This window comes from Rattus norvegicus, chromosome 4, assembly GCF_036323735.1.
Source record: "Rattus norvegicus strain BN/NHsdMcwi chromosome 4, GRCr8, whole genome shotgun sequence".
NCBI classification, from domain to species: Eukaryota; Metazoa; Chordata; class Mammalia; order Rodentia; family Muridae; genus Rattus; species Rattus norvegicus.
In genome coordinates this window covers 52,499,665-52,512,531 of record NC_086022.1, presented here as the reverse complement: position 1 = coordinate 52,512,531, position 12,867 = coordinate 52,499,665, and the positions used below count along the sequence as shown (strand labels likewise).

Here is a 12,867-nt window from a genome sequence, read left to right as displayed (position 1 = left end):
GTGTATATAAAAGTCATATATATATATATATACATACATATATGTATATGTATACATATATGTATATATATATATATATAAAGTAAAATATCTTAAACAACCCATATTTATGTTGTAGTTAATATTCTCATGAAAAAGGCCGAAGTTCTACTTTTTAACTTAGGTCATTGATATGTTCTTAGGTCATTCATATGTTCTGGTTATTATGTCTGTGGAAACTCATGTGGACCCACAAATAATCGATGATCAATACAGCAAAATGTCCTATAGCATTTAAAATAACATCTTCCTTTTCCCATGGCTTTCCACATTTTTTCCTTTTATAACTATTACCTAAATGGACAGAGTTTATGAGGAATAAATGAAATAACCTGTTTTTCAAAACCTTTGGGGCCCAGTAATGACAAACGATGGTTACTATTCTCTATATCATTGGCTCTAAACTATAACCCACAGGACAGGAGCAATGGCGTTACCTGTAGTTTTTACATGCAAATATGGGGCCTGCCGAAACTCAGTAGAATGTCTGAATCAGGTTCACGTTCGAGTTTAAGAACAAAAAAGTATGTGTTAATGAAGTTTTATAACTTTAATGGCCATGTAGGTGCATTGTAATATGTATATATATAATTATATATAGATGTGTATAGCTAAATATTTAACTTATACATATGCATAGCCACATATGAAATATGTCAGATCATACATGTGATGTATATGAGAAATATATAACTTGAAAATATATAACATAAATGCACATTCATATGCATGGATTATAAACATACTCTCTATCATCTATCTATCAATCATATATCTATTATCTATGTATCTAACTATGTATCTATCTATATATGTAACTTTCTAGCTCTCTAATATATTATCTATATCTGTCATCCATCTATCTATCTATCTATCTATCTATCTATCTATCTATCTATCTATCTATCTATCTATCACCTTCTCTGTGGACTTTTCTCATATGTTCTCTGGAAGATGTGAGTTTGCACTCTGTTACTGAGTAGTTAGAATGAGTCTATGGTGTGTACAAATTATTGAAGCCTAGGCATTTTGTAGAGGATGGCATATTTTGTGAAAGTACAGTCTGCTAGCTGCTTTGTGTGCTGTTGAGTATAACATTTATTTCCATTTATCAGAGACTAAAATGTTTGCCTTGATAGAACTTAGTAGGTGGGTTATTTAAATGACAATGATGCAGTTAAGCAAATAAAGAGTAAGATTAACATTTTAAAGGGCTGAGAATAAAACAGCATAACTTTGGTGTGAAAATTTAATCATAAAATATATTTTATTGTTCTCAATCATGTAAGCATGTTCTAAGAGACAGACACTAATAATACATTCCCAGGGTTAGTTTTGCATGGACTCTTTATGTGAACCAGAGCAAGTATCTTACAGTCTTTGTTCACTCTCATCTATATTTGCCCTATTTATATTAGTTTAGGAAACATCATGTCAGTTTTTCTACAATTTAGAAGTACCATAAATGATGAGTTTCAGACTAGGGAATATTCAATAATTGGATAAGACTGACTTTGAATTAGTTTTACAGATACAGTTTTAAAAACAGGTAAAAATTGTTTTCCCTAATTCTATTTGATCCTACTCCCTTCATTAACTGTATTATTTCCTGAAGATGGATGTTTTATCCATATTGCTTTGTTTTCATTAGTGGGGGAACTTACTCTTAACAGTTAAATAAATCTAATTAGTACATCTAAGAGAAATAACTTTCTTCGATAATTCTAGATATAGTGCTTTGTTATATATGTATATGCATGGTCTTTCCATTAGAGTATGTTCACGATCTTTCCTTTCAGATAAATCTAAAAATATAGAAAGAAAAACAAGTGCTATAATTGAGGACAGATAACAATTCACATATGTAACAACATTCCTGACTACAGTGACCCATGGACTCATTACTCCTTCTCACACATCAGTTCATATATTGAAGCTGAAATTCAATGTTAAGTGGAGATCAAGTCAGAATACAGAAAAAAAAGAAACTGTCTTATCTAAATATATAATCTCTTAATTGCTGCCATACTAAAGAGTTTACAACTAATGTGAATGATGAAAATAACAAAGAGAATATATATTTTAATGAGATTGGCTCTATACTGTGGATTTTTAATATTAAGCTCTGTGCAATTATTACCCAATGTCACATTATACATTATCTTATCTTTTGACTTGCTAAGATTTAAATACTTTCCTTGTGCATTAAAAAAAAACCTCATCACTTAATCAAAGCAAATTATAAAATTCTTGCCGTGAATTCAATGGAATCACCTAGTTTTTTTTTTAAACACTTAATGGAATTTCGAATTTTGTTACCATTGACATTTAAAGCACACATCTGTATTCTAGGTTGCAGTCTGCTCCAAGAAACATCTGGCTAATAAACCCATTTGCATAAAATATATTAACAATGAAATGCATCTCTACAGAAAAGGCTGTAGGCTTTTTCTTTTACATCTTGTCATACAATACCTATGCATCTTCTGCATATTCATGTCGATTAGTAAGTTGGAATACTGTAACAAACACAAAGTAGAATGTATTTTGCTGGTTTATACTGCCCTCTTTAGGCAACAAAAAAGAAGCTCAAGGATAGTTTAAAAGCAGTATGATGTTTATAAAAACCTTCCTTAGCTATCAAATCTTAGCCCTGTAGTTCTTTTGAGAAGCTCTCCAAGCTGTTGTGCACATGTGAAGTGTCCACCATTGGTGGATGGGTGCTTATAGCATATTACTGAGATTTTAAATCCAATAGAGTTTGTGTACAACTTGTTTCAGAATACAAGTATGAACATTTAAACTGTCTTAACACAGCACACTGCGTTGTAATATTCTAATGGCGTATTATGCATACATAGTTGATACTACACACAATAGGAATAGGGATTAGTAACAGCACACAATGCATTTTGAAGATAATAAAAATCAATAACCAAAATATGTTGGATATTCATTCGAAATCATGAGTAAAACCATATTTATAAGAGCTATAAATGTATTGAACGTTCTGATTAGAAAGTGAAGATCTGCTGGTGGACCAGAATTCTTTTCTTCCGTGACTCTTCTATTTTTACTTTCATAGCAAGAAAATCAGCACATCTCGTTCTATCCCTTTGCTCATAACTAACCTGCCTCTGAACTGTTGGATACTCCTGAATGCCCACTAGTAACAGATGGTGTGGAGGACCGTGGAGATCCCGGAGCTATGCCTGTGTCATCTGCTTCCAGGACACCATCAGCATCCTTTTCATTAACATCTGGGAAACTGAAATCTGTGGAAGTCTCATTATCATTAAGGCTATCTGAGGTGCCTTGCCCTGACCCACTCTCTTCATCACTTGTCAAAACTGCCCATGCTTTAGATCCTGGGGTGTGAGGAAGGACAGCACTACCCATCTGAATGTCACGGTCCTCTCTTCCATCATTGTGCTTCTGGGGTAGCATACTTGGTGGTGGTGACTTATCAGGACTTTTATCCACCCTAGTTACACCCGTGCCTCCATTTTCTTCTTCGGTATTCTCAGAGAGCAAATGTGAAATTGGGTCACTCTGATCCACAAGACTGCTTTCTTGGGTGTCCGAGTCATTCATTACCTTTTCCTGTGATTCTCTATAGGGTGAACATGACATACACTTATTTACGGGAAAGCGATCACTATCTATGTCATCATAATCATCATCATCATAGTCATCACCATCTTCACCACCTCCTACTAAATCGGCATCAGATCTGGCACTATGAGTCGGCTTAGAAGTAGCTTTAGAAGGAAGAAGCAACTTGGTTGTGGTCACAGAATCATCTCTGTTGGGAGAAACAGTTGTCATGGAAATGGGCCCACTTCCTAATGGAACAGAATGGTCAGTAGCTATAAGTACATCAGAAACGGTCGTTGGTAGACCAGTAAGTGCCTTATCAGTAATAGAAATTTCAGGGTGCATGAAAATGTCCTCAGAATACACAAGCCTGCTTATAAGTGTATTTTGTGGTTCATCGATTGATAAAATAGGAGTAGCAAATGCATGCCTTCCTTTTGGAGGGTAGGCCTGGCTAATGTCCAGATGTGCAGTTTGGAAAAACTCGTCATGGCTGTGCAAGGACGGCAGGACTTGCTGGGGACTTTTGCTCTTAAGCAAACCTTGTTCAAAATATTCCTCCCTCGAGTGAGGAACTGTTAAGCGTTGAAGTGAAGTGGGGTGCACATCAGAAGGTGACATATTGAGAACTGGTACAGATGTAAAGTGCAGCGTGCTTTTGCTTGAAGCAGACTCTGATGCCAGGGGAAGAGACATGGAAGAGCTACTTTGCTCAACCATGGGGGTTTCAGTCAGCACTGGATCACGAGGCCCAGAGGGAAGGGCAGTTTTAAGCAAGGTGTCAACATCAGAAGCCGGAAAGGAAGGTTGCAGCAATGCTTCCGTATTAAAAGGAGATGCGGCCTCATAGAGCAAGGGCTGTGTTGAAGGGTGTAATACTTCACTAGAAGCAGTGTCAGAGAGCGCAGGCTCTGAGTTTGTGCTAAGCCCGGGTTTAAGCCAAGTGTCACCAGATGCTTGAGATGCTGTGTGTGTAGGTTTAACTGGGAAGATAATCTCTGGAACTCGACTAATCTCCTGATCAAAAACCTTAGTTATGGGATAAACCAGAGACTCTGTAAACACGCTGTTTATGCTAGATACGGAAACAGAGGTTTCTTTTAAAGATTCACTCCACTTATTTACAATATCAGACATCTTTGGCACGACTGTGCTTTTAGAAGGGTATGCCATGTCACTGAAAGAAGACATTTTCAGTTCAGTCTCATTTCCATACATCATTTCACCTTTAGAAAGCGGCTTAATATCATCGCCAGACACAGATGTCGTGTATGTAAAATCAGCTACAGAAACAGGTGAAGACATGTTAAGAGTTCTCAGCCCATCTGTGTCAGGTAAAAGCAATTCACTATCAGAGGAGGCTCCAGACCACTCCCCATCACCAGAGAGGGCAGGAGGAAGCTGCAGTAATGATGCAGTTGGAGTAATAAATGAGGACTCAGGCAGTGATATATGGCTAGGATTGATAAGTAAGGACCCCTGATCAGCTACACCAATAGAATCATGCACAGGTATTGCAGAACTGGAAGAAACAGTGAGCACGTGGTGGGAGCCCTCAATGGCATAAGAAGTTTCAGGCCCTGACGAATATGCATGCATAACGACATCACTGCTGGGTGATTCGATTTGAGAAACCATAGACGTTTTATAAAGGACAGCAGACTCACTACCAAATTCCAATGTGTCCGAAGCAGCATGAATAGTGACCTGATGTGACATCACATCAGAATACTGAACAAGGCTGGGCTCTAACAGCAAATCACCCCCAGCCACCAGCAGAGAAGCATGCAAAGACAGCTCATCCCTCTCAGCAGCTGAAGTAACTTGCGGAAGGGTTTGAGAAACCGTATGCAGATGGTGAAACAAGTCACTACTGAAGGAAGCAGAGGAAAATGGGAGCAGAGGTGCATCATCATAGGAAGACAGGATGGAGTCAAATGACACACCAACACTGGGGAATACAGGCGTAGCATGCAAGGCCGAATCACTACTTGAAGCAGCAGGGGTAGTGTTGAGGGTCTGATTGTCAAGCAACAAAGGGGTGACTAGAGGAAAGACTTCACTACTGTAGGAAGGTTGAAGAGGTGTCTCACCATTGTATACTGGTTGAGTTGTCTGCGAATGGAGGATGTTGCTAGTGGGAGCCAAATCAAGTGGTCTGGAGGATGGAGTGAAAGCATGTGGTGTTACTTCAGTCGGGGGGTAGGCAAAGGTAGAATAATGTGGCATTTCCATATCTGTGACCGAAGGACCCCGGGACGCGGTAGCATCTGGAGAAAATGTCTCAGTTGTCTCCCTCGATTCATCAACTTGGAAGTCCGTGGAGTTAACTTGGAGAAAGCCCTCTCTCCCAGATCCAGTCTCAGACTGTGTTGTTAGGTCTGTGGATCCAGGGAACCACACACTCCCTTCAAGAGAGGGATCCTTTAGTGATTCTTCTGAACCTGATGGAGCCGAATCCTCTAGAGCATTTCTCGTAGATTCTGGCCTAAGGACATCATACGTGACCGCCTCGGGCGTATCTGAAGAAGATGTATATCCATGGGATAGATTATCTGTGGAAAAGGGGACAGTGGAGGACGCAGGGCTAGAGCCTGACGAATCATCTGCTCCACTATCGAGCTTGAAATCAGTCAGTAAGTTTTCTTCCTCACTGAGGTCAGCAGACACCTCTTTGTACTCTGTTATGGAAACCATATTTAAGGATTCTGCAGTCCCAGACAAGTTCATCTGTGGGAAGACAAGGAGAGTTTTAGAGCCACTGTTTAAGGAGGCTGAGGTGCCTTCCACACTGTGTGGTGGCAGGTTAGTTCCAATCTGAGAAGGCAAGGACATTTCTCTTTCTGGATTGAATTCAGCAACCTGTTGGGAAGTAGGATTCAGGGATGTGTTGAGAACATCACTCTTTCCAGAGAATTCAGATCCTTTCGTTGGAGATCGGTTAGTCTTGGCTTCATTATATTTAGTCCCCATGTGATTATAGTGAGTTGTGGTAGAAACCTGGGGTTCCTTTTTCCTTATTTGGTTTGTGGCACTGTCTCTACCGGGATTCAAGCCAGTGTCTTCTTCATTGCCTTTTCCATAGTCTTCCTCCTGCAAGAGGCAAACAAAATTTAAAGAATTATAAAGAAATTAGAGAAAAACAAAGTCTAAATATCTTATACAGCATTATACTACAAATTTTTCACTGGTGTGTCCTTCATGACTTCTGACCCTCATAGGACATCATATTCTATTCTATTCTATTCTATTCTATTCTATTCTATTCTATTCTATTCTATTCTATTCTATTCTGTTCTATTTCCCTCCCTCTCTCTGTGTGTGTATATATATACATATATATATACATATATATATATAATTTTTATTGTATATTCACTATGGAAAGCTATTAAACTAAATGAAGTCACTTTAGTAATAACTGTATACATTTCAATATTAAAGACCCAAAGGAATCTCACAAAAATATTTGAAATAATACCTCAAAAGATATTTGCTTCATAATCTGACTCAGTTTTTCTGAGCATGTGTGTTCAGCTTAATAGAATGAATTTGTTATCTTATTCCTCTATATTAAAAGTCTAAGAATATGCCTAGCTCTAAAATGTCATGCCACACTAACTCCCAACACCGAGCACGATTCAAGCGTTCCATCTTCTGTTCTTTGTCTCATTCTCAGCAGATGCCAGTTTTGTTCCCTTGCCAGGGAGAACAGAAGCCAACTGACAAAAATCACATGTGATCCTAATATTGAAAACACTGTTCAACTAAGTCACCCCTACCCCTTCCTTCCTCTCATCTCTAAGACCTTGTTAGTCTTCTCTTCAAAAGCTCATTCCTACATCTGTCTACAAGTCTACCTTCTAGGGTCTCCTTACAACTTAAACACAGTTGAGCATTCTGCATTTTCTCAAATCCCCAGATTGTTCTAATGAGATTAAGTGAATTCGGGTCTCTTCTGTTGAAAATGAACATAGAACATCTTTTTTTTTTTTTGGTTCTTTTTTTTTTCGGAGCTGGGGATTGAACCCAGGGCCTTGCGCTTCCTAGGCAAGCGCTCTACCACTGAGCTAAATCCCCAACCCCAGAACATCTTTAATTTAATCTGTTATCCTCTAATCTTTCTCTCCCCATTCTAAACGGAATCTCCTCAAAGATATGTCATGTGTTGTTATGCATGAGCTAATAATTTCCGTGGACCCCACAGTAATATTCATCTTTGTATATGTTCCACATTAACACACTATATCATATCCTTCCACAAACCATGTAGATTCCCATAACAATTTTATGAGAGCCTTGCTGATACTCATCTGTTTTCCCATTGCATATATTGTGGCAAAAGCTATATATCCAGAATAAACCTTTACCCTAAGTGATTCATTTTCTGGCAGATTATAAATTTTATAACGTTCAATAAGATGCCTCTTGGAATCTGAGGAAGATGATTGACCATTCTCTATGCTCTGCTGGATTTTGTTAGGTCACACTACCTTGTGCACTTTTTCAAGAGTTTATGCTCTAGGATTAATATATGTATTGTATGGCTACAAACATTTTAACAGATACCCTCTCCTGTAAGTTCTTGCAGAATTGTAATTTGTCTTCCCTTTTTTCCCCTGCGCCATCACACCTGCTTTCTCAACTTTCTCTTTTTTAAATTTAACGCTCCAGTCATGCAGAGACCTTCGCTTTTCAAGTGACGGTGGTTTTCTACATGGGGAGGATCTACTTTTCATTTCAATACTCAGGACTTAAAAAATCCTCATGGATACAATCCACACAGTTCTCTGTTTCTTTTGTTCACACACGAAGTATAAGAGCAGACGTTATTAGGAAGTAGACAGTGGGGGGTGAGCAATATTCTCAACCCATCTGCAGGTCACATTGTAGAAAAACACACTATTTAATGCATCTGTTCTGACCTGACCATATGCTATGAGAGTTGATATCAATAGGATGCAATATTCTGACTTGTACAGTTAAACTGGCTGATCAGGGTACTTGGACCTATTATCTTTTTTTCTATCATTTTAAGGCCCACGTATGTCTGACTCCTTTCCCTCAGCAGTGAAAACGGTATTCTAGTTTTACTTTATAAAATGGTATTTCTGTTTCTTCGGGTGCTACTGCCATGGGACCCACAAAAACTATAGATTTTTGTTTTTTGTTTTGTTTTTTAAACAAGTCCTCTTTTTCTTCCAGGTCACAAACTTTTTCACAAAGAAAACTTTTAAGTTCTACTGTGTCTTCGAACAGGTCTTTTTGTCTATGGACTATATAATTCTTTCCCTTTATTTCCTGGTTCTCCACAATTTTCCATGCTGTAGGGCTAGGAAATAGGAAGTAAGAGAGTGAGAATATTGTCCAGGAGCCTTACCACCCATATTTTCATCACAGAATGGCCCTCTCCCCCTACCCAGGTCACAGCATCTGCTGGAAGACAGTCTGTATACTTTATCTCTGACTTTCAGGTGTGGGTAGAGTAAACAGTCTCTGACAGCTGTAGAAAACCACCTCCTCTAGACATCTATTCACCTTCTCATGCGTCTTTGAATAGAATTTTTTATTAAATCAACTTCAGTGAGTACACTTGGCCATGGCATCTATTTCTGGTTGGAACCTGGGCAGACATGCTGGCTTATTTCTCCTCCTCCTGTGGAGGAACCTTTAACTACAACATGACAGACCGTAATAGATATAATCTGAAAACATTGCAGTTTACTTCTCTACCGCTTGTGTTTGCAGAACTCACAGTTGGTGACACTTAAGTAACATCCCATATACTAATATGTGTATGTGTATAGGATGTATATGAATATGTATATACATTAGCATCTCTAATGTTATACTGGGAGAAATTATAGCTTATTCACACAATTAAATGCTATAGTAACTTTAACACTGTAGTTTTATATAAAAAATTGCTTGTAATTAGCATTGGGAGATTTCAAACAACTTTTGTAAGCATCCCCCGAGATCGCTTTAGTGTCAATATTAATTCAGAATAAAAATAAATAGGGAATTGGAATTATGGTGATTATAATGAAAAGTAATTACCGACTGCATTTCATACACAATGGAACCCAAACAACATCATTTACTAAATTACTAGAGCCAGGGGCTTGCTTTAGTTTATCAGATAAAAAAAAAGAGTTGATTTAGCCAAGGCAAACATTTTTTCTTCTTTTGATTTGATTCTGTAATTTTAGTAATTTCAATTGTAAAACTGACTAGTAATTTTAGGCATTATTTACACACAGGTGAACATGTGACCACACACACAAAGCTATCCCTAGATTTAAATGTGAATGCTTGTAATATAGAATAAGTATTTGGGTAAGACAATCCATTGTAAGAAGGACCAGTCATAGATATGTCAATCACTGAGGTAGGTAATTTTATATGTAAAATGATAACGTGATTTCAATCCATACTGGATACTGGCATTAGTTGTCACATTTTCTCTGCTCCTACACAATTTGCACATATCCTTATATCTATATAATGTAGGGTATGTGGTTTAAAAATACAGTTTTAGTTGTGATGAACAACATATTTGGAGTTAGGTTGAAAGGCACATTCACTCAACTATTTTCTCTCATGTCAAATCATAAGATATTGTTAAAATGTTTATATTCTCAAATGTTTATTTCACTGTGCTAGAAATGTATGCTTTCTATGAATAGCTCAAATTAAAAAATATTCTGTTTACAAACTTGTTCATATTTATTATGAATCCATCAGCCATTGATTATTTATAAACTGTAGCAATATTAAAAGCTAGGACAATATTGCTAGAAAAGATTGAATGCTACCAAGTTCCAATATAGCTATAGCTTATACGTACAATTATTTGTAAAGTTGATGAATTTTTTCATTATAACTATTGTTCGGGTATTACACCAATCAAACACCTTCCAAGTTTTTCACAAATCATTTATATATATATATACATATATATATATATATGTGTGTGTGTGTGTGTGTGTGTGTGTGTCTGTGTGTGTGTGTGACATTAAAACATAACAATTAATCCAACAGTAAATCATAAAACAATATCTAAAATCCAAGCAATAATTCTAGATAGGCTTTTAACTTTTAAAACATTGAAATATAAAAATGGCTATGATACCTTGATTATTTCTTCAGTTCCAATTAATTCAGGAAAGAGGTCAAGTTCTAAAAAGTTAAAAACAATATCGTTAATGGTTTTAATTCAACTCCTGAAGCCTCATAGGCTCATCTTTGGGTGGAGAGAGAGAAAAAGTTAAAAGAAAACGAAGAAGTCACTACTGTTCAAAATATCTCAAAGTAAAAGTGTCAGATTCTAGTTTCAAAACTACAGTCAAACTGGAGACAACACAACGAAGTGATGTGTGACAACATTTACGTTGATTTCTACCTTCTGCTCAGATGGTCTTTCCAGAGCCTACCCCCATCCCTATGAAAGCAAAGAAGGAAAAAGGACGGCACAATAGTGAAAAAATTAATAGCCAAAACGAGCCCAATTTCTTATCTGTTTATCTTCAGGGCTGATAGAAATAGAACTGAGGAATGACTGGGACTTTCTAGGCACTTGGCCAGGATTAATTTTCCGATTTGGCTAATTTCCTGAAGTTCTTCTGATTAATGACCAAGCCATCCATTCGTGCTCATTCATGCTTGTAGTTATTTGAACACAGGAGCCTGCACCATGCAAGAAGGAGAACTTATTATCAGTACGCTCCAGGCTGACCACAGAGAAACCTAGAGGGAAAGATTTTATGTGGATTTTTCCCCAAGGAAATTGAACTAGTAGCATTTAGACTACTGTGGAGAACTCTTGTCACTGCGTTCATTCAAGTCTGCTTTTTATTTTCCCAAACCAATTAGAATCAATGGATTTTTATCATTGCCTAAAAAAAAAAAAGACCTGTTAGCAAATGTTAGAATAGGCTAAGAGCACAGTGATGTAGTTCAGTGCTTGAGTGCTTGCTGGAAAAAGATAAAGGTTCTTGGTATCCAGAAAGGAATCTAGCACACTGACAAATTACCGAGAGCTGGTGGATATTTCTCAGGTAAGCGTCTGGGTTATCCAGAAGGGATAAGCACAGTAGTAGTAGTGAGGGCTTGGGGGAACTGTTATAATGATATTTTTCTTATGTTCTGGCTTTTCTGAAACTGCACTCCATTGGCATTCTCCATCCTGAGGTTGCTTATGCTCCATGTTTAAGTCTTTACACAGTATGTACATCTTCTAAAGAAATTCCATGGCATAACTGAACAGACATTAATGCATCCTATTTTGACTTTCCCTTCAATATAGACTATCACAAGTTGATTCTTTTTTTTTTTTTTGGTTCAAAAGGTCTTTAATTTAGTTAAAAATCTCTTCAAAATAGAGCACAGTTTTACAGAGTTCCTAGTATCCTATTATACAGTTACTAATTAGCCTTCCTCCTTATATATTTATATATACTTCATATATGCAGCACAAGTTGATTCTTATCACCAGAAACTCCTTGGGTATTAATAACTATAACAGAAAAGCCATGATTGGGCACATAAATTCTGTTTAGAAGAAAATCACGTAACGTCTACAAATGTCCTCAATTCCTAAGATTTCCTTGATATCCTTAAAAGCTTAGCTATTCTGAAGGTAATTACCCTCACGAATTTTCTGTGCTATCAAAGTGAAAATTTTCACTTGAAATACTCCTAGACTTACGTGAAATTCTCATTTTATTTATAGGCTGTTTGACTGTGAGAGAGTTGGGCCAATTTTTCTATGGATCAGTTGTTCTGTTCTTATGTAATCATCTCCCCACGTCTTCTTTTCAAGCTCTTTAGTCATAATGGGTCCAAGTTAAAGTAATTTCAATTCTCTCAAACACCTTAGTCTTTGTAACCCTCAAGAAAACCAACATGTGGGAAGTTTATAACATGCAATGCACTGTGGCCAAAACAACCTTCAACTTACTATTCTGAAAGCTACAGTCAGAGTAGAAAAGTCTATGTGTGTAGTAATCTTCAAATTCAGTCCATGAGACACTTCCTGGGCTTCCCAGAAGCCCTGTCTTCTCCTCTGCTTTGAACTATTTTAATTATAATAAAGGCAGACTATAATAAAATATTTTTAACGATGCCTGTGTTATATTTTTTCACCTGCATTAAACTCCACAATTTTATTCTCATTTCAGCATGCCTCAGGAGATGTTTCAGATTTTTAAGACTGTTTACCATCATCTG

General features: G+C 37.0%; 1 protein-coding gene across 5 annotated transcripts in view; it reads right to left on the bottom strand.

Moving 5' to 3' along the window:
- Nucleotides 1–12,867, bottom strand: part of Ptprz1 (protein tyrosine phosphatase, receptor type Z1) — a 197,900-nt gene that overhangs the window by 48,374 nt on the left and 136,659 nt on the right. For 2 of the 5 annotated variants that reach the window (XM_006236137.5, NM_013080.2), the window contains exons 11-12: nt 10,772–10,818; nt 3,171–6,729 (exon numbers count right to left, since the gene is read on the bottom strand). In XM_006236137.5, the coding sequence (XP_006236199.1) occupies nt 3,171–6,729; nt 10,772–10,818 (3,606 nt within the window). Of the gene's footprint in view, nt 1–1,277; nt 6,730–10,771; nt 10,819–12,867 lie in introns of those variants that run through there. The other 3 variants (XM_006236138.5, XM_006236139.5, NM_001170685.1) reach the window with 2 other exon arrangements.